Source organism: Pagrus pagrus, assembly GCF_965226575.1.
Source record: "Pagrus pagrus genome assembly, chromosome: 24".
Lineage (NCBI taxonomy): Eukaryota > Metazoa > Chordata > Actinopteri > Spariformes > Sparidae > Pagrus > Pagrus pagrus.
This window is the reverse complement of record NC_140206.1, coordinates 4,271,715-4,296,251: the sequence shown is the minus strand read 5'-3', so window position 1 is coordinate 4,296,251 and position 24,537 is coordinate 4,271,715. Positions and strand designations below refer to the sequence as shown.

At 40.6% G+C, this 24,537-nt stretch overlaps 3 protein-coding genes across 18 annotated transcripts in view; 1 reads left to right on the top strand and 2 right to left on the bottom strand.

Moving 5' to 3' along the window:
• The window catches only part of LOC311253428 (inactive dipeptidyl peptidase 10-like), a 62,083-nt gene extending 55,327 nt beyond the window's left edge, over nt 1-6,756 (bottom strand). Inside the window, exons 1-2 of one of the 2 annotated variants that reach the window (XM_084347389.1) lie at nt 6,710-6,756; nt 6,567-6,625 (exon numbers count right to left, since the gene is read on the bottom strand). Coding sequence is in view for 1 of the 2 variants with exons in the window: in XM_084347387.1 (XP_084203513.1) it covers nt 4,570-4,629 (60 nt within the window). In the remaining variant the exon portion in view is untranslated. Of the gene's footprint in view, nt 1-4,569; nt 4,963-6,566; nt 6,626-6,709 lie in introns of those variants that run through there. The other variant, XM_084347387.1, reaches the window with a different exon arrangement.
• A 2,439-nt stretch (nt 6,757-9,195) lies between these two features.
• Nucleotides 9,196-15,955, bottom strand: LOC311253187 (sodium/hydrogen exchanger 2-like; the record flags this gene model as incomplete). The annotated part of the gene is made up of 12 exons (XM_084346973.1): nt 9,196-9,880; nt 9,965-10,081; nt 10,519-10,624; nt 10,947-11,114; nt 11,226-11,296; nt 11,394-11,483; nt 11,596-11,795; nt 11,880-12,097; nt 12,923-13,173; nt 14,459-14,596; nt 14,745-15,070; nt 15,667-15,955. 12 exons carry the CDS (start codon nt 15,953-15,955, stop codon nt 9,374-9,376), a joined length of 2,481 nt encoding a protein of 826 aa, XP_084203099.1. The 3' UTR covers nt 9,196-9,373.
• Nucleotides 15,956-17,395: 1,440 nt separating this feature from the next.
• Nucleotides 17,396-24,537, top strand: part of LOC311253024 (inositol polyphosphate-4-phosphatase type I A-like) — a 45,664-nt gene continuing 38,522 nt past the window's right edge. For 12 of the 15 annotated variants that reach the window (XM_084346723.1, XM_084346721.1, XM_084346722.1 and 9 more), the window contains exon 1: nt 17,396-17,507. The gene's annotated coding sequence lies outside the window, so the exon portion shown is untranslated. Of the gene's footprint in view, nt 17,508-18,206; nt 18,360-22,958; nt 23,077-23,135; nt 23,341-24,537 lie in introns of those variants that run through there. The other 3 variants (XM_084346725.1, XM_084346724.1, XM_084346726.1) reach the window with 3 other exon arrangements.

Sequence of the window (24,537 nt, the reverse complement as noted above, 5' to 3'; positions counted from 1 at the left end):
GATACTAATCTAGAAAACAAAGACGAAGCATAAATGTTCACAGATGAGATGGTGAGTTAAAGTTTATTTGTGTTAAGTTTAGTCCGGACGGCTGGATTTAACATTGTTGGGTTGTTTGGAATGATGCAAGTTCCCAACTCAACAAAGATCTGGTTGTTTTTAGACATTTAATACATATTATAGCTTTAAAAAAAAGGTGCAATATGTAAGAATTTTAGTTTAAAACTTAAAAAAAATGAAGCGTCAGTTTTGACGCTATGTCGACGACATCCATGTATTGCACAGCAAAGATATCTATTGAATTTAGCATGCTAACCAGCTAGCCCCTGTGATAGTCTGACAGTCAACAACGCCAACACTGCTCCGAGCTCGCTGTCCGGGCAGAGCGAGTTATGACCGCTAGCTAGCAGCTACAGTTAGCAGCAGTTATCGGTTACCTGGTGATATGCTGCCCCCTATTTGTTTGGAGTATGAATGACACAGATGGGCAATTCTTACATAATGCACCTTTAATCAAACTTTGGCTGACTGTCGCTGACCATCGACACAAATGCATTGAATTTTGTCACCATTTTGTCTCTACTGTATATCACTGCCTTGATACTGCCCATCTTAATCATTAACATGTTGCCAGTTTAGAGACAAATTTGAGGAAAGATTCAACCCGAATCAGTTAATATCTGCTAGGTACACTTTGGCAACAACTATGTTTAGATTTCACACCTCTGATTTGGGACTGTGTTGACAGGGAGATGATTGACAGGCTGTAAAAAGGTGTTTGGCGCCCGTTTCGTTTAGTCGTGTGGACTGAGGGTCACCACAGCTGATCTGTTGAATGAGCTCAGCGTGGAAACTGTTCTGTCCATTTCAATCCTATTTCTTTCAGGAGACGGGGATGTTTAGTTTATGTTTAGTTACTGGAATACGGCAGAGTAGTGGAGTTGCATTAACAAGTGGTTAATGAGACAATTTATGTACTTGAGTATTTTTATGTTTTCAAACATGTCTAGAGGTGATATTTAATGTTGCATAAAGGTCTAAATGTGTTTTACACCCTGAAAGAACAGAAAATATCAGGACATCGTAGTCGAATCATCAGACTAATTTGCCATTTCTTCTAGTTATTTCCTTCTTTTTAATTCGCTAAACATGTTAAGATTTTGCAAATAGGACCCAGATGCAAAACTCCAGGGAGCTGATTCAAGTGCAACCTGGCAACAAAAGCTTTAACAAAATATATAAACGTTTTGAGACATTTTAATGCGTAACAGCATAGAAACTTCTATGCCCGCCCTAGAGCCTACAACAGCCAATGAATGACCCACTCGCTCTACTTTCTCCTCTCTCCTGAGCCACTTTGACGCCAGCCTCCAGTTGATTGATGCATCGTGAAGCCAGTGAGATTTTAAATCCAGTAATATATAGTTTATATCCGTTTTTAAAGCCCTAAACTTGGAAATTGCGCAAGTTTATATCGTTTTATGCATTTCGCTCTTTGAATAGGCACTCGCTTTGACTACAATTAGTGTTAATAAGGAAATAAACAACTATGATGAGTTTTTGACCCTGTTATGGGTAATTTGAAGTCAAAAATGTTTTTGCCAGATGCCTGAATATTTCCTCAGTAAAACAAGTATTAAGTGGTCATTTTCAGCGATATTGTTATTTAATTTGAACTTAGACCATGTAAGACTATACAGCATGAGGTGGACCCATTGTGTTTTCCAGCTAATAGTGGCACTTACAGGTCATCTGCAGGCGTAATTATAATTTTTTAATGGTTGAACAACAGCTTTGAGTTTACTTTGAGAGGAAAAGGCGTTTTAGGATAATTTTCGTACATTTCCAGGAACAAGAACAGGTTTTTCAGCTCGGGTGGAGAGTTTTAGTCTCCTGTTAGGACCTGATTTATTGTTCACCCTGACAACACTGTACGGTAATGTTTCGGTCCAAATTAGAGTCATTAAACAATCTCAAAATGCTGCTAATTTGCTAATAAGCACTAATCTGTTTGTATCCATATCAGCCAACATCAGTTGTACTGTATATCCCACATATCTGGAGGAAGGCTCAACTTCAAAACAACAAATGCAGGTGAAAATGAAAATCTTTATCTCTTCATTAGCATCAGCAGCTCTGTGATAGTAAATCCTTGTATACAGCGGCTGTATCTCAAGAGGCACCAGCTTATTTATTATGAAGCAGGCAGCGCATGACAGTGGATTACTGAGCGATGATTGATGACACAATTAAAACCACTCATGCTAAATAATGCAAATGAAAAGCCACAAAGCATCCCTGTATAGTTTACAGTCTGTATTGCTGTTGTCACGTGAAAACCTCAAGTGTTCCTGGTGGTTTTTAAAGGCTGTAAAATCACTTTAGAGATCAGATTTGATGTTTTCCTTCTTTCATTTTTCACCAGACAATACGAGAAACATCGAATCTCATGTACCTGTGGGAGCACTTTAAAATGTGCCACATCCTCCAACAGCGTTTTCTTTGCATAACTTATGGAAGCTGTAGGATTATTCCCTCCCCTGCTACATGCTGTGCATCATCGTATGGGATTATATTCTGACTGTTCGTCTCCCGTCTGAGAGATCTGCTCACGGCTAAGAACCGCTTTGCATAAACTGCGAGCGATAATGGAGCTCTTGTCAGCGCCTTTATTTCTTCTTGCTGCTGTCATCGTGTCTCCGTATTGTGTTTGACATATCAAACATGACGAGTCTGTCAGCAAGACTCAAATATAGGAGGATCCAAGAAAGACATACATCACCATTCCTAAAGCTCATGGACAAACATGACTGTACCGGGTCGTAGTTGGTTAGGTTTAGGAAAACATCATGACATCAGACAGTTATTTGACATCAAAATTCAACATGTTTCCAACTGAGTTTGCCAACTTTTCTCTGCTTGTGTCTAAAAATACTTTGGGTCTGCCTGACATCACGTCTTGATATCTTTGACGTCAACCCGAATGTCGTTCCCAGACCGAAATTCAAAATGTTTCCATCGTTGGAGGTTGAAGTCGACCCGATTTTTAATTTCCAACGTTGTAGAGCAATAACAGCCTCAGTTCCCTGTTGGAAGGGGCTGTCCAACCGTGAGGCATCGCGGTGAAATTATTCTAAATCTACTAAATCTTGTCAATTTAAAATTATGGGTTTTTTTTTTACATTTCATAGCACATTGTTTCGTTTCCATGCCGATGCTCTTACAATCCAAACCATCACTTTAGCTGTCCTTGACATAACTTTCATTACAACCAAAATATGCACCATTTGAATAAGATTTATGAGACAGTTATTGCTGAAGCTCATAATTATTCATTTGAACTGGATTTGGAAATATTGTAAATCACAAAATTATGTATAATTTCCATAACCGGAAAGTTTGACTGTTACAGATTTATATTCTGTCTCCACATCTCATATCCACAGTTACCTTGTGCACCCATTTAACCATATTTGCCCCAAAAATGTACAAAAAAAATATTTTTCTTTGAATCAATCAAAATCGGTCAATCGATTTCTTCCTGTAAAACAAAATGTCTCGTGTGCTTATGTCATTATCAATAAATCTTCAACTTTAAGCATTGAGTGAGTGGCACAGAGCAAGATTTCATAAGAGTTTCAATGATTACTGCACAAAAACACTGATTTTATGGGTGTAAATGGATCACATTTGATGGTTTTCTCTCCAGCGTCCTCCGGCTGCTCTGCCTGATCCCTCTGTGATTTAGAGTTTCCTGATGAACAGATGGCCCGTCGCTAATAACAGCGATTTGTACTGGGCTCCAAGTGAACATGGCCGGTGTCGTGACCAAACACAAACTTTGAGACCAACTGCTGCCAGTTTGACAAAAGGGAGTCCAGCACTGAGGTGGTTTATGGAGTTTAGCTGCTGTTTAGCCTTTGGTCTTTTAGCCCTGCAGCTAACGTTGGGGGCAAGAAAACCACCAACTGGCATTAGTCAGTCTCATATGCCACATTAGGTCTTGCTCATGTGTTAGCCATAGACATGCTGAAGCAAATAACATTCTGCTTTCTGTTTCATTAAGACTTTAAATGAAAGTGAGAATAATCTGGATCCCGACCAAAAGTTGATGGGCTCTATTCTGGCCCGAGACTCATCCTCCATCCAAGTTTTGTGGAAATCGGTTCAATAGATTTTGTGTAATCCTGGTAACAAACCAACCAACCAACGGACACGGGTGAAAACAAAACCTCCCTGACAGAAGTAATAGCTGCCCTGCTTTTACATGAATGCATGAGCCATAATAATCTAATGATATCATATAAAAATTTAAGAAACACTTCTTTTTATAACAATATGTCTATTGGTATAAAATGAAACGTTTCTCATGATGATAAACTTTCCACGTTATAAAATGACACTGATCCATTTCTGTTTTTCTGCTGTGGCAGCAATAAGCTCCTATACTTTTAATACTCACGAGTACATTTCCTGTTAAAGGAGATTCATGCAGTGATCCTACAAAGTGTCGGAGAAAAATACTCAGGGCACGATAAAGGAAGCACAACATGATCGAATCCATCCTACCTTGGTATCCTTGGATGGCTGGCAGTCAATCTGATGAGAAACAGAAGCAGTTTGATTCATCTTTGCTTCCTCAGTTTCACCCAGCGCTCCTTTATCTGCTCAAATAAAATCCCTCAACTCTCCCAGAAGCTCAATTTTAAAGTTTCCTCCGACTCCCCTCCGGCTGCTTCTCGTCTCCGAGCTGACCGAAGCAGAAACTGCTGCTAATAATACAAAGAAGTGATGGCTGCAGAGCTGCTGCACAGGAAGAGACGCTCTCCCTCGTCGGCATTGAAGCTTCACCGGAGGCGATACATTTAAATACACAATCTGTTTTTCCCTCCTTTGTTTCCCTCTCTCTGGTCTCAATGCCACATTTGAATGCTGTCCCTCCTTCTCGCCTCTTCCCTCAGCAAGTATGTGCTGCTTCATGTGCAGCTGACAGACAGTTCATAAAGCAGGATGTTTGCCAGTGCCTCCCACATACCAGGACGTTTTTCTTGATCAGAATGCAAATTTGCTGGAGGCAAAGATATTGCAGGCGTTTGGTTTGAGCTTTTTTACATCTGAAGCGTTTCTCTCATGTTCTTATTCAAAGCGGCTTACAGCGGGGGTTTAGTGTTTGGATGAAAGACTTTTTGACAGGACTCACGCTGATGAATGAATGTCAGGCACAAACTTTGACCCGGCAAGAACCTGCTGCCGTTTGTTCGCTGAATAAAAACATGATGTGGAGAATCTGCTTTATTCACAAAGAGGAAAGAAAAAGACCGAAAGCTTTGCAGACATCAGACGTAGTGCAAATGAACCCAAAGTCACCCGTATGAATAGTACGCGAGTAAAAGTCTTAAAGTATCTGAAATGAAATTAAGTCAGACAAAAAATTTAGTTAAGTATCTACACGTTGGCGTTATTGGTGTCTGGGTTAACAGCATTGGGGTTAACGGCGTTGGGGTTATTTGCATTATCGGAGTTGGCGTTATTGGTGTTGGCGCTTTCAGCGTTGGTGTTATCGGCCTTGTCCATTCATCACATCTGATACTCAGCATTTTTTTTTAAATCTGATTGCAGATTAAATTAATTAATTAAAATGTGCTGCTGTGCAATCTTCAAACTAACTCGTCACTAAAGTTATCAATACGTAGTGAAGTAAAAAGTACAGTATTTGCCTCCGAACGTAGAGGAATGATGGTATAAAGTAGCAGAAAACTGAAATACTCAAGTAAAGTACGTCTGAGGTGTACTTAAGTACAGTACTTTGGTTCTTGTGTCTTCAGATTGTAAATCTTCATCCTCTTTCCCAGACTTGTTGTTTGTTACAGTAAACTGTTGTGGTCATTAAAGATGCATGACGATGATTCATATTTGATGAGGCGGCTATTCTCCATGCCACTAATCATATTTATTGTCGAGCATGAACGCCCTCATTGAGCGCGTGCAGCTTTTAACGTTATAAACCCTCACCAGCCCGGCCTCTATTGGATTTCCATTCAGTCAAAGCTTCCAGCTCAGGCCCTTTATCAATGGCTACAGCTTATTGATCAGGCACTGATATACATGCAGTCTTTGTATGGAAGATGTGGAAATAAGCGCTAACATAAATACATGAGTGGTTCTGCTGATGGTTTGATCAATACTAGTTTCCACATAACATGAAGGGATTATCCAGGCGGCACTTTGAAGTTCACCATTTGCTGTGTCACAGACTATTAAAGGGTAACGCCACCAATTTTACACATTAAAGTGTGTTTAAAGGTTTTGGGAAGAACGACTGCATATGTGGAAAAACAGTATAAAGCTTTTTGTGGCTCGAGAGGAAGCTGAATGTAATCTGATGACCTGCCTCCGTTAGCAACATTAGCCAGCATTAGCAAGTGAGTGCAGTTGCAATAAAATGACTTTTAGATGGTGCCAAAAGTGATGTTCTGAGATAATTTACACTATAAATTCAGTGATACGACCACACTGTATTCATTCTGTACTGAGTTGCAACATCAGCACATATTTGCAAAACTTACCCTTTCATGACCCGCTTTCCTTTGAAGTGCACCCCTCCCATCATGGACACGTCACTGATCTGAAATAAGGAGGAACAGTATTTAAGTTTGAAAGAGAAATTAATAAACAATGTTCAGAAAACTTGCACTATGGTTGATCTTACCAGTTTCTGCTCGTCAGGGAGGTTTTAGTTCCTCGACTGTTGTTTGTGCTGGAACTGCGAAGTCTAGGCACGTTTAGATAAGGTACGATAACTAGAAGCGCAACCTTACCAATAACATAAAACCCCGACCAAAATAGTGTTTGTTCACCCTCGCTTTAGAGTCTGAAATGATAACTTGTATTGACTTTGTAAGGACGCTTACTTCAGCTCACTGGAGCTGATTCCTTGGAGCCTGGTTGAGTGAAGCCAGGGTTGATCTGAGCTGACGGGACGCAGGTGAGCAGACTGGGACAGATGACGAGCTGATTGTAGGCAGGTGCATTGAGCTGGGAACCACTGGGGAGGGGAAATGTAGTCCACACCCACAGCACAGAGACACCAGCAGGAGCACAGGGAAGGGGGAAAGACAAGAAAACACGTGTTCGTTCATAGATTAATGAATTAATTTCTAAACAAATGCTCATTGTTTTATACAGTTAGCAGCTAGTTCACCAATCTTTACAAACATAGCTTAGATAACAGGCCAACGCCTTAATTTAAGTATATAGTCATGCTATACATTGTAAGAAAGCTTCGATTCTTATGATTCTTTGTCCAGTAGATCAATTTCAGTAACATATTTAGCCCAAAACACAGTATTTCATGATTAAATTGTGGGAAAAAAGGCAAAAAACTGAGATTGTGGGTGCTTTTTCAAGCTTTTATCTGTCAAAAAACTCAGTAGATGCCATCATCCCTCTACACCGGAGATCCTGAGGTGGCATCTGCTTGATTGGCAGCTCATTTTAAGGAGATATGAGCTTAAATGCCTGCCCTAGAGCCTACAACCGCCAATGATTGATAGTGTAGACAAGTAACCCTCTCTCTCTTCAGTTTTTAAAGCCCTGAATTTGAAAATTATGCAAGTTTATGTAGTTTTTTGCTCTTTGAATAGGCTGCTTTTCCACCTAAGCACTTGTTTTTTACTTTTTTACCAGCACAGAGTTAGTTTAAACAAGGAAATAAATAACTATTATGAGTTTTTGTCCCTGTTACTCTCAGGCAGGGGTATAAAATGGCATTTATTTGCCAGGCGCCTGAATAATTCCTCAGAAAAACATGTGTTAAGTGAAAAATGATTGAATAAGTCAACTTTGGGTTGAAACGCTACCTCGAGGTGATAAAATAAAACAAATACTAAAAGTAAAAGAACAAAACTGGATCATTTTCCAACAAACCTCTCTGTATGTGATCATCCTCTGCTTTAATTTATCTTCATATTCGCTCCATAAGTCCCGCTGATCATAATATAACCCCAATTTGTGCACTTTATGATGAGTTTGTTATTTTTCCTTTAACAAAAACTGTTAATTTCATACTGCGGTGACTTTCAGTAAATAATATAAACGCTGCTAATCACGGACGAACATCTTTTAATTAGAGCAGCTGAGCGTAATCAAGACAAACGCCTTCTCCCGGAGCAGAGTGCTGTGTGGGGAGCCGGCCGGCCAATGGGGAGGCTTTACGCTTAGTTAAGGTGATGAAAAATTACTTCTGCTGCTCGTTGGCTGATGCACACAATCTCACAATAAATGCCAAGACATTTTTATCCAGGAAAATGGTGCCTGCAATCATGAGTACACTGTAAAAAAAATGCTTATTTTAGTAATTTGATGTAATAAAATAGGTGTATTCTGTCTTTTAGAAACAAAAGAATAAACCTAAAATACAGAAAACATCACCTTTTTTTTAATAAAGTTAGTTAGTCTGGTTTTGTACCACGATTGGACATTTTTTTAAAAGCTTTGTTGTGTTGATTTAGTCGTTATCAGTGTAAAAAAAACAAATTAATAAAGCTTTTTACATTTTTCTGGTCTGGAGTCCTCAACAAAACAGTTTGGTATAAATACATTTAACATTTCCTGTGAAAAATGCAACTTCAGTGCAGTTTTAAACACCTGGTTGTCTTTTTTTTTTCCAGTTTAAAGTCTTAATTCCAAGTGGAGTCAAGTTTCTTTAAAGACATCACGAAGCGTCGTACAGAAAGTAAATATTTTATGGATCTTGCTATAGATAGATATAAGGACATAAACCCTGTAAGATGATGCAGGGCGTGGAGGGCAGTCAGAGAGTCGGATGATAATAAAAGGGACATTAAGGATGGAGAGAGAGTTCAGTGCTCCATCTCCTCTTTCCTGAGTTTAACGGCACCTATGGGTCCTCCGCCTGGTTTTAAAAACGCACTGGTTAAATGCTAAAATCCGATATTGTAATATGAAACCACCTCCAAATGCATCAGGTAACCGGACTGGATGTAGATCCTGGAGAAATCTTTAATCTGTGTGAGACTAATGGAAAACAGTTGACCCCAGATCTCGCTGATGGGTGTGGTGGAAGACTGCTCAGGTGTATTCACCTGTGTTGCACAGATGGGACGACGTCATGAGGTAAGGGAAGGTTTATTGTTCTTTATATTTTATTTAGAAAAGAGTAAAGCAACCCAAGAACAGGCAGATGACATCATAACACTTGATCTTGTTTATATTTTCAGCAACCTCTGAGCATTTTCCCTGAGATGCAGAACAAAGCTTTTTGCTTTTTGCTTTTATAGCTCCACTAATAAAAGTAGTTCATCCTCCAGAGCAGCTCTGGAGTCGACTCAAAGTACTTCCTCTCTGTCCGTCATCATCTCCTCGAGCCTCGAGAGCCCTGTGACGAGTGTCTCAGCAGAGGATTTCCTGCTCCATTTTCTATGGCGTCCTGGTTCTCAGGTACCCATCCACCAGGTGGAGGTAGCTGAGGAGGATTCACAGATTCAGTTTCTCCTGTAGAGTCAATGTGGTCTTCGTCTCCATGACCTGAGCTGCGCCTCCTGGGAGCAGGAACCGGTGCTCTCCGGCCTATGAGACTAGAACCTCCCAGACGTCCAGGACCCCTCTCGTTCAAAACGTCCACCCCAGGAGAGGGCGGGTGTTGGCGGACCTCGTTGATGGTGTTCAGCCTCCTCATAGGGACCAGAGAGCGTACTGAGGAGTGTGGAGAATCAGCCTGGAGATGGTCTGAGAGATGGTCCACTTCACCACCACCACCGCCACCACCACTACTTCTTCTTCTCAGGGAAAACACACTCTCCAGATTCCCTCCAGGCTGCAGGGAGTAATACTTCGAAGACTTGGGGATGCTTTGATTAGGCTGAAGGAGAAACAGGAGTGAAGGTCAAGCAGGTTAGGGACATTATAAATAGGTTGTCCACATTCCCTGTTTGTCCCCACCTACCGTTTCGCGGACACTTCCAGAACGGACGCTGCGTCTGATGCTCACGTGGCGACGAATCAGAATCTCCCTGGTCCGGCTCTCGTCGGGCAGGTTGTATTTGTTGGTGTACGCCAACGTCTGGAAAACATTGAGATTTATTTCATGAGATACAAACACTAGGAAAAGGCTCTTATGCACCAAATGTGTGTTCATCCGCCACTGAAAATAGTCCCCAACAAATCTACTATTTACTTATGTTAGAGTAACTATTGCTAAAAACTACAGTGCCCAGCTGATTTAGTAGATTAATGAGCATTTTATTAAAGAGTTGGACTACAGCATTATTGGTTTAGGTCTGTGAAAACTCCACATTTTCACATGCAAACTAAAAATTTTGTCTTTTTGTCAAATGTGGAAAACTGCAGGCACACTAAAACATTAAATATATGAAGTTTCAGGTAGAAAATCTCCCAAAAAGGAGCATAAAACTTAAATTTAAGTGGTAAAGTTGTCTTAAACCATATAAAAACAACGCAGGACTAATTTAAAGGTTTCTCTTCAGATGATGTCGTTACCTTCTGTCTGATCTTGTACATGTTCTTCGACAGGATGTCGCGCATGTTGCTCACGTCAGCAGCCATGAACCTCTTCCTCGGTCGAGACGCCTCCTTCCTCTCGTCGCTGATAGGAGGTGAGAGCAGTGAACGGTGAAACAGTGGGAGATATAACTGAAATGTAATGTTTGTTTTATTGCTATCGACGTTACGATGGTGGCAATTAAGACTTCCATCCGATGGGAAAAACAGCATCATCAGCTGGAGCCAAATTAGATTTCATGTGTTCAGCTGATGCAGTCAGTTAGTGAGCAGATACAGTTTCAGAGTCTTGGATGTAAAAACTCAATAATAACTTTAACTTTTGAGTTATAGGGTTGAGCATCAGGGTCAGAAGCTATAGATATGAACTAAAGCATCTTTTAAACATACAGGCTTATAGGACGTACTTTAATGAAACTATAGACGGCGCCGCGCTGATGTCTCCCATCGGTGTGTCCAGTATCTCGATGGCATTCTGCAGCTCCAGCCTCTTATACAGGGACACGATGCTGGACTCGGCCCGGTTGTCTCGAAGCAGGATACGCCTCAAGACGCGGTCGTTGAACCTCTTAAACCTGATGCAAGTTAAAGAGTAGAGATGAGTGGTTTATCAAAACATAATGAGTCAGTTCGTCTAAATCTGCAAGAATCCAGCTTGATATTGAGTAAAGAAAGATAGACCGTACTTGTCTTTCCAGTAATAGTGGCTCCACTGTCCACACAAGTCCTCAATACCACAAACGACGTGCTCCATCACCTGAACAACACACATCGAGAAACAATCAGTGTGATTCACCAGCTCCAGACTGAATCCATTAGAAAAATGAGAGCTTAAAGCGAGAGCTGATACTCACCCTGGTGTGAATCTCTACGTTGATGGTGTGCAGGTCTTTGTTGGTTTTCCTGATGTTTATATATTCTACGATGGGACGGATGCTGATGCCCTGAGAGGGAGATAGAAAATATTTAAAAGGGGACAGAGTGGTAATCAATAATCAATACAGGAAATGCACAAATATTTTGTGCTTCTGTTGAGTCTCCAGCCAGAAGTCTGACCTGTATGAAGACGGTGAATATGATAACGGCGATTGAAGCCGTGACGAACAGGTTCTTTCTGTTGATGGTATCAGGCAGGGTGAACACCAGGGCGAAGCAGATTGCTCCTCGCAGGCCTCCGTAGGCGAGTCCAAACTGGTCCTTGAAATTAAACGTGATGGTCCGGAACGGGTTGACGATCTGGCTCAGCACCAGAATGCCTGCAAGAAGAAGCGAAGATAGATTTCATGAGCTAGTCTGATGAATAGACGGAGCTTTGCTAGGATTTAAGTGACGGCTCTCACCGAGTCCTCTCCAGATGAAGGCAAACACCAGCGTGAACAGGATGTAGGCCCAGTTCCACTCGTGCTCGGTCGTTATGGTGACGACACCCAGGAAGAAGAAGATGAGGGTTTCGGAGACGGTGCCCAGCATCTTGACAACATGGCGGATGGTGGTGCAGGATCTCTGGGAGACGTTCTCCTCCACGTAGTACTTCATGGTGATGGCGCATGTTATAAGCCTGCATGGAGGGAAAAATATTTGTTTCATTTACTTAGTAGTGCGCCTGATTCTTGAACTAAATACAGCTCCTCCTTAAAATTATTGGCCATTTTAGCTTCCAACCTCTCAACCTCTACTTGTAATTGTTTTAAATAACTGAGTTTTATCAACATTAAAACATTTTAATCGTAACTATTTGAAAAAGGCATTGTTAGAAAGCTGAAATCAGGTTTTCTTAGCATATAAAAAGTTTTGTATGCATGTTTTTGAGGCTTTATTGGCTGATCCTACTTATATATATTTGTCGTTTTCTTTTATATTTGCCTTTATTTTTAGATCTTCTATCAACAAGATTGATATATCTCAGTTTAGTTGTCTCACCTGGACAGTTTGCATTTATTTCTACTCATTTTTAGACGTGACTTGTTGAAATGTGTCAGGCACAAAAAGTTTTAAGTTCAATTGAGCTAAAAAAAAAAAACAACTACATTTTTAAAAATGTTTTGCTTCAGTGCACACTGTCCTATTTAGTGTCTTGTCAACATCATCACTTTTCACACACATACAGTGATAATTATAGTGGAAGAGCAAGTTTGTACAAGTTGCAGAAACATCTAAACAGTCCAAAGGATAATGATTGTTATCTTTGTGTTTCGCTTTGTGTGCTGCAGTGGTGGTATGTAAGTTGGTACATTTACTCCAGCACTGTACTTGAGTAACTGACTTTACTTTCTGAAAACTCCCCATGAAGAGTCCCCATCCTATCATTCATTCACCTGTTTCATCTGATATTGGATTTTGCCTGCTCATGTTATTTAGAAAGTTGCTTTTGGCCCACACTTACGCCAACACGCTGGAGATGGCGAAGCACTCGGCCACCAGGTACGCCAGGTAGCTGTACATGAAGACGAAGAGCGGCTCGATCTGACGGACGTTGTGGGTGAAACGTGTGGTGAACGCAGCCACGAATCCAAACAGGAGGCCAAAGAGGAGGCCACCGGCCGCCACCACAAAGAACCGGGCCGCTCCCAGAAACACATCAGTCGACTCAACAATGGGCATGTCTGCCAGGAAGGAAAACATGTTGTAAAGTACCTGAGGAAAGAGACAAGATGAAAGGTTATGTGGATCAGGGATGCATGTCAACTGCAGCTGTGTCGCCAAGCAGGTTTAACAACACTCTGAGGAATCTGCTCCATTCAGCTGTTGTTGAAACTGTTTACCTCTGTATGCTGACAGTAGTGTGCTAACATGACTAATGTCACTCCGCTGGCAACACTGACATTGTTTATACATTTTCTTCTGGGATTCACCCAAAGACGATTAGTGCCAAGGAGGGTTGAGTGAAACCGGCCTCTCAAGTGAAACCAGCCAAAGTAAAGTCAGGCCACACGACTGACAATCCCTTTCAACCAACAGTGAAGAACTGGACAAACTGGACTGAAGGAAAACCACAGGGGCCACACAGATCGGGACTATGTCATCCTCTTAAATACACAGAAGTCATGTGACGTTGCCAAAATTCATGTTGATGTGATTGATGTCGTTCGTTCTCTGATTGATGTTGTTTTTATGTGATTGATGTTGTTTTTATGTGATTGATGATTTTTACGTGGTTGATGTTGTTTTTTACTTGATTGATGTTTTTTATGTGATTGATGTTGTTTTTTACTTGATTGATGTTGTTTTTTATGTGATTGATGTTGTTTTTATGTGATTGATGTTTTTATGTGATTGATGTTGTTTTTTACGTGGTTGATGTTGTTTTTTACTTGATTGATGTTGTTTTTATGTGGTTGATGTTGTTTTTATGTGATTGATGATTTTTACGTGGTTGATGTTGTTTTTTTATATGATTGATGTTGTTTTTTTATGTGATTGATGTTGTTTTTACGTGGTTAATGTTGTTTTTTGCTTGATTAATGTTGTTTTTTTCTGTTCTTGATGTTTTTCTGTGATTGATTGATGTTTTTCTCTGATTGACTGATTTTAGTGTGTTGTTTTCCTTTTAAATTTGTGTCTGTGTACTATGAAAAACACATTGAAAATGCTATCTAAATAAAATACATTATTAGAATTTTATTTTCAATGTGTATTTAAATTATAAGTTGTTGCTGTGGGGTCACATGTAATGTAAAAATGGCGGCCTGGAGGCATTAATTTTATGCATTTAAGTCACTCTAATGTAAATTTAAGGACCAGGAAGAGACTATATTAAACTTGTGTCATGATATTACACTATCCATAATACCGGAGGAGTTCTAGGCTCATATCAGGAGAATAATTCTCCATCCATATCACCCAGCTCGTTAGTATGCTGTGACTAGATGGCACAACAGTCTATTTTTATAGATACAGTCCAAACATCCCCTGCACTCACCACAGTGACAGCATCGTTGAAGAGTCCCTCTCCAAATATGACTATATATGTCTGTTCATTCACTCCAATGTCCTCAAACACGTTCAGAGCTGCCACAGGGTCCACAGCCGAGATGATGGCGGCAAAGAGCAAGTTCTCCTGCAGGTGAGGTGAGAGGAAAATTCACTTTTTCTCTGATCTAAATAAAACAATCACAAACATAAATATTACGCACACTGTATCACCTTTGACCTTCCATTCAGAGGTACCCACTTCCTTTCTGACACCCACTTTGACCCTAACTAACCTGCAGGTTGATATCCTGAAGTCCAAACACCTCAAACTGGCAGATGGCGAAGAGGGACAGCCCGATGCCGATGCTGTTCCACAGAGTTCCCACCACGGCGTACCACAGCACCGTGCCCACGTTCTCGAAGAACGGCCTGGTGGGCATGAAGTAGCCGTTGTCGAGGATGATGGGCGGGAGCATGTAGAGGAAGAAGACGTTGGAGCTGAGGACGGCAGGGGGCTCCTCTTTGACCGAGTACATGATGCCGCCGACGATGAGGCCGATGCCGATCAGGAGGCAGGACTCAGGGATCCAGATGGTGATTTTATGGTAAATGTGGAAACCTGGAGAAAACACAATGAAATTTTAGGCTGCTGTTTGGTCATTCTGTGGAGACTTCTTTTTGCAGTCAAGCTAACGCCACACTTAGCATGCAGCTAAATAGAAAAAAATCATGTTTTATAGAAAAGCATCATTAAAATGGTTTTCCCTGTGTTTGTTGAGTTGCAGGGTGGACATGTTTTGCTTGACAGAGAAGGTTTTCAAAGTAAAAATTCAGTCAAACTCTCTGATTATTTAATTTCCTCTTAGTGTTGTCACTTAAAGGAACAGTACAGTATTTTTCACATTGTTGTGACAGGGTGAAGCATGACACTAAGGGAGGAAGTAAAAGTTTGCGCACATTTTTTTGCTCCTTAAACCAAAAACTTCTGAGATTTATGCAAAATGTAAAGTGTTATCTCACATTAATGTGAGAAAGGGACTGAAGTTTAACAGTAAACAGGTTTTTTGACTTGCTGCTGATAAGTTCAACCACTGAAAAACAATACTGACATTTTTTTCCAGCAGAACAGTTTTCTGAACTCAACATTTTCACAGTGGCTCTATCTTCTTCCGTACAAAGCAATTTTTCTGCTCAACACAGTCATTAAAAACGTACCAATTTTGGCGAAAGAGGCCAGCAGTACCCAGAGTGTAAACTCAAAGGGGACCTGGATCCGAGGGTAGTCCATGGTGAACACAGGGAGGTTGGCCCTCTCCTCCTCGGGGAAGGCCTGGGGTGCATTGTCGAAAGGTTTGACAGGGTTGGCGGCGGGGAGGCCGGTTGTGGCAGCAGGTTTTGATTCCTGGAGCTCACATTTCCCTCCAACACAGCAGAGCAAGAGAAGCAAAAGCATGCAACAGACTCCTCTCGGAGTCCTGACTTCAAACACAGCAGAGGTCCCCATCTCAAGTATATTCAACATGAGGTTTAAAATACTGAAAATACAACTCCCAAAACATTGAAAAAAGTCTATTTGATGCTTTAAAAGGCTAAAAAAGTACAATGAAAATGTGGTTTAGTCCTAGAAGCCCTCGAAATAGTCCAGTCCATGTCAAGAGCTGTTAAGCTGGTGGTGTAACTCACTTCTGGTTTCACCTGTTGCTGAACCTGCTTGTCACATCGCCTCACTGCCCTGCCCACTGGGTGGAGACCATGTGGCCAACGCGTCCTCTCAATGACATGACAATAATGTTGGTGTGTTCCTATTAGACGAATCTGCTCTGATTGAGAGCAATGTGGAAATTAATTAAAACAAACAAGCAACACAGCAGCAATGAAATGCAAGTTTTAGTGGCTGTGTTCAAACCTGCAACATCAGATAAATTGCACAAGATGGCGACATAAGCCAACTTTACTTTGGAGCAGTGGAAGAACATAAGGAATGGCCAAGTGTAAACAAGATTAAATGAAATAATAATTTTACATTTAAAAAAAAGGATTATACTGAAGTAAACTGTCCAAGTATGGTTCTAGACATGTTTAGTTTCAGCTTGTGTTCAAACTAAAACAGCTGAAGCAGTAACTAAAGTTATCAAGTACAAGTAGTGGTGTAAAAAGTACAATATTTACCTCCAAGATGTAGTGGAGTGGATGTATAAAGTAGCAGAAAATGGAAATACTCCAGTAAAGTACCTCAAAATGTACTTAACTACAGAACTTGAGTATATGTACTTAGATACATTCTACCACTGATATAATCATTCATTTACGTGCTATTGTGGCCTAAAAACTCTTGTTAGTTTATGACAATTTGGGTAAAAGTGAATATAAATGCCAGTAAAATGTACTTAAAGTATAATTTTAAGGTAAAATGGCCCCTGTGAGATTCATATTATTATTATTTTATGTCATATCATTAATACAAATATGATTGCATATTACTTTATTATTTATATGATTCATACTATTATTATTAGACTGTAATCTTGGATTGTTGATGCAATCATGTGCTTTTTCATGTTGTTCAGACTACATTATATGGGCTGTTACTAATTTAATACATGGCATCTTATATGTTGTGTGTAAAACCACTAACTATAGCTGTAAACTAAATGTAGTGGATTAAAATGTACAATATTTGCCTCTAAAATCGTCTACAAACCAGCATAAAATCACTATACTATGTATTTAAATGCAGTATTTGACTAAATATACCTACTTCGGGTTTAAAGGCACAACATGGTGGCTATAATAAACAGTTATATATGTGTTTTCTTAACATAAACATGAAATAAAACACATATTTCATAGTTTTGAGAGGAATCTACGTGCTGCTGCGTACGAGCCTGCGTGATGACGCCCCCAGCGTGGCACGCAGGGGGCGTGGCCAGCGGCTGTCGCTGCTACAGCCAGAGACACACACACACAAACAGTGCGGCAGTTGGAGGACACACTCCCTGTAACAGTTGGCTTTTATCCAAAATACGGATATTTTAACACAACGCGAAGCTGAACCGGTGAGTTAAGCTTGATTACGTGTCATTTTAATTCAAAACACGTGTAATAAATGACGGTTTTCGTCGGCTAGAGAGCGGACGACTGCGGCTTTGTTGGTGTTAGCGCTAAGTTAGGAGACGGAAGCTTTAGTTTGTTAGCACGAACAAAACACAGACTGACTCGTGTTTCTGGCGTGTTACATGTAAATATGTGATGGTAGAAAGCAGTGGAGTGCAGCAGAGTAACGCCAGAGCGGGACGGGACGTGGATAAACAGCAGCAAGGACAGGAAACACGTTGAAATAGAGGTTAACGTCGGTTTAAATGGGTGTAAAGTGTCATTTATTGTGAAAAATCACCTCTGACAGGGTGTGTTATTACGTGTAAGTGGCTGCATGAGTGTGACAGGCGGGTCACAGCTCCAGAAACACTGCTGGTGTTACGTAATAACATAGTTAAGAAAAGGTTGCTTATTCCTCAAGACTGTGTGTGAATATAAACACACATTATTTATTGCTATGTCATTAGTAGACATGATTTTTTTGATGACATGGCAGTGTCTCACACACACACACATGCATTTTTCACAGTGCAATGTGTGTGAATGCTGATTTTGCTGAGTGAGTGTGTGTCTGGATGCTGACTGATGCTGAGTCTGTGTATGTGTGTGTGTGTGTGTGTGTGTGTGTGTTTGCATGTTGGCCACACATTTCACTGCAGTGTCTCTACTGGCCGGCCATCAGACTGGTGTTGAGTTTCGCCGTGCTCGAGTCAAGGTCAGTCATGGACATTGATTTTAGGAGGGGCTGATGATGCTCTTCATGAGGAGGAGAGTGACCTGCTTCAAGATGAGGCCCTCACTGTGGGTGTGAGGTATGAGGAGCTGTGTGTGACCAAAATTATGTATGAGGGGCTGCGAGTGACTAAATCGAGGGCGGAAGTGGCTTCGGGTGGAGAGGTACCAATAAGTCGACTTATATAATTTGAGAGTTGAATGTGTTACAAGTTGTGTCAAAGCTATATAGCGAGGTGATAGTTTAAGTAGGGTGCAAACAACTAATGTTTGTCTTAAAGGGGCAGTATGTAATATATGGCCTGAATTTTACTTTAAAACAATTAAAAAATGAGTTAACATTATTAAGAGAATGTGAAGAAACAACAGTGTTGACGTTATGTCAAAGTGGTCTGTGATAGGGCTATGATGTGGCATTTCTCCCGGTCTCTTTGTAGCTTTGTAGGCCAGAGCGTCTACAAAAATTCATTAAAACACTGTTTTGTGACACATTTTACCTTCATAAGATAATTGCGGTTCTTGTGATTTGAATATTGCACTTAGTCATATTGTGATTTAGATTATTTTGCGATTAATTGTGCAGCCCCAGTCTATGACGTGTGTTGCAGAGATGTCTCATAATACCCCTTTGTACCTTATGCGCCGATATGACACTTTCTTTACAGTACATACATAGTCATATTAGACAATAAACTGTATTGACAGACTACAAAATATCCTGCCTTCATTACATATCTGTATGTATGTATGTATGTATGTAGTGCTGTATCGTAGGCAACTGGACTTGTTTGAGTTTCTTGAAGACGTTTCACATCTCTTCCAAGAGGCCTCTTCAGTTCTAACTAACTGGAGGGGAACCGGAGGGGAGCTGCAGGCTTTTGTCGTTAAAGAGTTGTTAAGGACACGTGTGAGCTCTGAGTTTCAGAGTCGTTGACCCAACTGGCCTTCATGTGAGTCCTGACACGAGGAGTTGGCTCTAAATTTAAGCTAGTTTCTAGAGCTTTAAATCTGATGCCACTGCCTTTGTTCAGAGGGTAAAGCTGCCTCAGGTGTCATCATGTGCCTTAAGCTTGATTAATAGTCCTTTGTTATGGCAGCTATATGTAAAGGCTCCATGCATGTGCTGTGGGCTGGCTGGTGCGTACTTCTTTAAAAACCACCTGAGGTACATCAGCTTCATTAAGTTTCTGAAGCTGGGTGAAATTGTTGTAGGTGAAGACAACCTTAAGAAAGCAGATGAAAGGCTCCACTGTAGTGTTAACCTTCAGATGTTTCGGCTGTCTGCACAATATGTGACAGCATCAGGGCCTCACCGCTGCCTCAGATATAGCAGTCACTTTGCTTTGCACCATTAATTTAAAACGTCTCCCTCATCTGTTGTGTACTCCATTTAGTCCAGGAAGCTCTTCACTTCAACATAAATTAGTGCTCGTCACTCTCTCCGCCTCGCCAAACCAAGCAGTCATTCCTTGGCTCAGACGAGCTGGTTTAAGGGAAAAGCACATAATAATGTTAACGAACAGGTTTCAGCAGCATGCTTTTATTTCACTTAGCCAGTAAGGGTTGGAAATCTACTCGCCCTCATACCGACAGCTCCGGAGAAAACATTGTGTTTGTTTTTATTGTTTTTATTTCAATTGGTCATTTAAGAGCTTTATTGAGCAAAAATACCCCACAAATCTGCTGGTTAGTTGTAAAACCATGGTGAAAAAAAGCAAACACCAGTTGGGCTGTATTGCAAGTCAGGCGGGTACTTTCATTATCGATTAATCTGCCGATTAGTTTCTATATAAATCTCTCGATTAATTGGATTTTCTGTACTTACAGTCTTAAACATCTTCACATTTTAGTTGCTGGAACCAGAAAACGTTTGACACTCGAGCCTGAAGCGATCATCAGTTTGCTGTCAATCAACTTATTGATCAGTCTGCTAATCGTTGACTTTAGTGAAGCATATTGTTTAGTCGTGGGTCACTGACTCTGTCGGATATGCATTGATCGACTGTGATTTGATCAGATATCACATGGTTAGTGTTGTCCTCTGTGTCCTCCGTCATATTTATGTGTGCGTTCGTGTGTGCGTTCGTGTGTGTGTGTGGTGACTCATCAAACTCTCCCACTCATCTCAGGAGGGTCGAGCAGCAGCAGCAGCAGCCTGTTGATTCATCCTCAGCTGTGTCCTCCTGCGTTTTCTGCCTGTCTTGTCATACAACATGTTTACAGCCAACACGTGTGTGTGACAGCAGAACACATGTTCGCCGTCGTATTGCTCGTCTGCTTTTTAGAAACACAGAGGAAGTGGAGCGTGGCGCTGACATAATGAAGAGATTCAGTGGGTCGGTAATGAGCTGTGTCATCCTCTTCACCAAAATGGATCGCTCAGATCAGCCTCATCCGGTTAGAGTCGGAGAGCATGTTACTAAACTCCTCTGTGGAAATGAAGAGATGTAGTCGGAGATAAGTTAAATAGTATTAATAATTACATAATAAAGACAGTAGATTGTTTCCTAACCGCAAACAGGAGATAATAAGATGATTAAGTAAATGTAGGGCTGCAACCTGCAAGAAACAACCTCACAGAACCCACAATGACGTCTTCATGTCTTATTTTGTCCTCCTACTAGTCAAATACCCAAATATATTTTGTTTAATATCATAGAAGAGAGAGAAGAGTTAGTAAACCAGAAAATATTCACATTTAAGTGGCTGACACACTCAAACAATGGCCAAAATGAAACGCAGATATTTTTTTTATTGACTAATCGTTGCTCTAAATAAAAGCTTTGCATGACAGGAAAAAATGGGACATAACTACATATTTTTCAATTACGCATTCTCGGAAACGAAGAAATAAAGCAGCGATACTCCAATTAGGACGACTGAAGTCAAAAATCTTTGCGTTTTCTACTTTTTCTTCGGTCTCCAGTCGGGACGCTCTGACTAACTGTACTCTAGCTGACACTCAGCTGATGCTTAATAATTGATGAGCACTGGGGGAAAATGTAGAGGCATCAAAAGGACGAGTGAAACCTCTGTGTGTGTGTGTGTGTGTGTGTGTGTGTGTGTGTGTGTGCACGCCAAAGATAGGACCACCACCACATGGAGCATGGCAAACAACGTGATTGTCTGTGTACGAGTCAGTCCACTGCAAGAAATAACCGTCCTATGAAGCATTTTACTACTGTAAAAAATACATGATTTGTGTTGTTTCAGTGCAGATTTAAAGTTGTTATTTATAAAGATCAAAATATTGTTGATACAGCTGGGGCAAGGCAATGTACCAATATTATGTTGTTATCTTGATATGGTCTTTGATTTGGGATTTAAGTGTTGTCTTTTCCTGGTGTAAAGGCTGCATTACAGGAAAGTGATGTCATTTTCTGAACTTACCGGACTGTTGCTGATGGTTATTGATCAAAAATCTCATTGTGTTAACTTAATATTTTGTGAGAGTACCAATAGTCATCCGATATTAAGGTATTGTCCAGTCCTAGAGACAGCCAAACCAAATGTTATGTTGTTCCTCTTGATGTAAAGCAGTCTGAATTAATTCAGAAGATATGAATATCAGGATTATCCTCATAGGTGTAGTTCAATTTTGTCTTTATAGCAGTAGATTGTTTGAATAAATACTGGCTGTTGGAAGGATTTGCTGTCCAACCTCAATATTTGTGTAGTATTGACAATATCAATCGCCACTTAATCTTTTCATTCATTTTTCAAGCAAATGATATTAACGATGCATTAGTTCCAGCTTCTTAAATGTGAGGATTTCCTGCTTTTCTTTGTCATTTATGCCAGTAAATGAAGCGTCTTTGGGTTTTGGACAGTAAGTTGGACAAAAGAAGCAATTTTTCGACATTTTATAGACTACACAACTAATCGTGAAAGTAATCAGCAGATAAATCAATAATGAAAGTAATGATTAGCTGAAAGCAAGCATCAAATGTCAAGACAGATTGGTCATCATGTTTACCGACTCATTGATTAGATGTTCCTGATGTGCATCAGTGTTTCACCAGTTTAAGTGTTTTTCTGGTATGTCTGCTTTGAAAACTTTGACATATTTTGTGAAACTTATAAAAGGACTTTGTAGAAACATTTGATATTCGTCAAATTAACTCAGATGTTATATTGGCAGAAAACAATAGCAGAAACAATTTAAAAACACCCTGAATAATCTCCCAGGCCTTAAGTTATGTTTTCATTATTATGTCCCATCAACGGTCCAAAATTCAATATATTTACCTGAGAAATACAGCAGATCCTCACACTGGAGACGCTGGAATGAGCAGTTTATTAGGAACACCTAGCTAATGCAGTGTAATACAATAAATCCAAGCCTTAGAGGGGTTATAATGTTCATTTTTGGAAGAAGAGTCAACTTAATGGTTATTTCACAGGCTGTATTGTTGTGGTAGTATTTTCATGACAGGTGTCTCTATTATTTTGTCAAACCCCATGAGGGTAGGTTAAGTAACAGCAGCAGCATCTCTTCCACTTGGGATTGATGCAGTCCTGGTGGAAGAGACGTTTGTGTTTTTGCTGCAGTCCAGGCAGAGAAAGAGTTAATTGGCCTCGAATGATTGGGAAGCAGCGAGCGAGCGAGCGAGAGAGAGAGGGAGAGAGAGTAAAGGGTGAGGAAGAGAGAGAGAGAGAGGGAGGGATGGGAGGCAGGAGGAAGAGGAGAGGGCGAGCGCTGGCGGCAGCTGCAGTCTCTTTGCCTCGTGACGGCGGCTGCAGCGTGAGTTTGTTTACATCCGTCGGCAGCAGGCAGAGCGGAGCGGACGTCCTCGGGTATGTGTGGAAACTCAGGCTGCCGTCTGTTCAGCCGCTTTCTAAACCATCATCAGCCAGATCTGGTCCGGCTTTATGTGCTTAGAGTGACATCTGAGCTGCGTTTAGGCATTTGGGAGAAAATGCACAATCATGCTGTATGCTAATAGGTTATCTTTTAGCCAGTCAAGGAGTTCCTTGCTGCACTTCGGCTGCAAATAATAACAAAACGATGCTGGACTGAGAGGATGAAGGATAGTTTTACTGTCACAGGTGTTCAGACAGGTGTGTTGTGGTTTTCACTTTCTAAAACATCTCTGTTCGGTTCGTCTGTGTGTTAATCTGTCAATTAATGGAACAGAAATAGTGAAATAATCCTGATTGTTTGCTGTCATGTTTACCAGGGATGTTTTCAAATTGCTTGCTTGGTCTGACCCACTATCCACTAGAGCTACTCGGGTTACTCATGCAGTATTAATTTGCCTCCAACAGCCAGATTACTTTACTGTAAAGTAGCTGCAAGCTAACGAGCAACGGCACGCAGCAAGGATGTTTGTTTGGATTCAGGTCAACCTTTGACTCAACTCAGCACTCACCAGAGACTTCGGTTCTCTCAATCGATCGCTGATGCAGTCAGGTTGATAAACAGGAGTGAAGATAAATCCACTTTTTAATCCCAAAAGTTAAAAAAGTAATCTCTGAGCTCCTCTCTCATTGTTATACGGCTCCAGATCAGAGCAGAAACTGATGTGACTCCAGGTGTTTATTCCTCCAGAAGGTCTGGCACTGAAGTCGATCGACTAATTGATTAATTATCTAATCGTAAAGCAGAAAATGTTGACAATTAAATGCTTGAACTTGTGAATATTTGACATTTTTATCACTTTTAAAATGACTTAAAGGATCGATAGACTGACCATTTCAGCTCTAGAAGGAAAATTGGGAGGGGGTTGTTAATACCTTCTTAAATGTGCTTGACACAGTTATTGATCCTAACCTTCTGACCATTATTTTCTCGGCTTACTAGTTTGGAGTTGTGGCCTTCACTTCTCTGCTCTCTATCAGCTAAAGCGTACGACACAAAAAGCTCAACAACGTCCGTCAGAATTGGACATTGATGTGTACACGTTTGCCTTTTTATTCCTTCTCTTTTTATATCTCCTCTTAGATTCTCGTTTGATATTAATGACTAGTTTTGTATTGGACGGATGTCGACACGAGTGGATCTGTGAGAATTTAGAAAAATGTTTGACCCAATAAATTTAGTTAACGGATGGTGACTAAAAAGATATCCACAGTAATGAAATATATGGTACTTGCTCCATAATTTATATTCGAACTCTTGAATGTGATCCAGATGAATGTTTACAGTGTGAAATTCAAATGTAAACCAGTGCCTGAGAAAATTCAGCTGGGCTGCAAGTGCACAAAAGAGCTGTGTCACACCGACTGGTCAGTGTGCCAAGGTAGATGTGGGTGTAC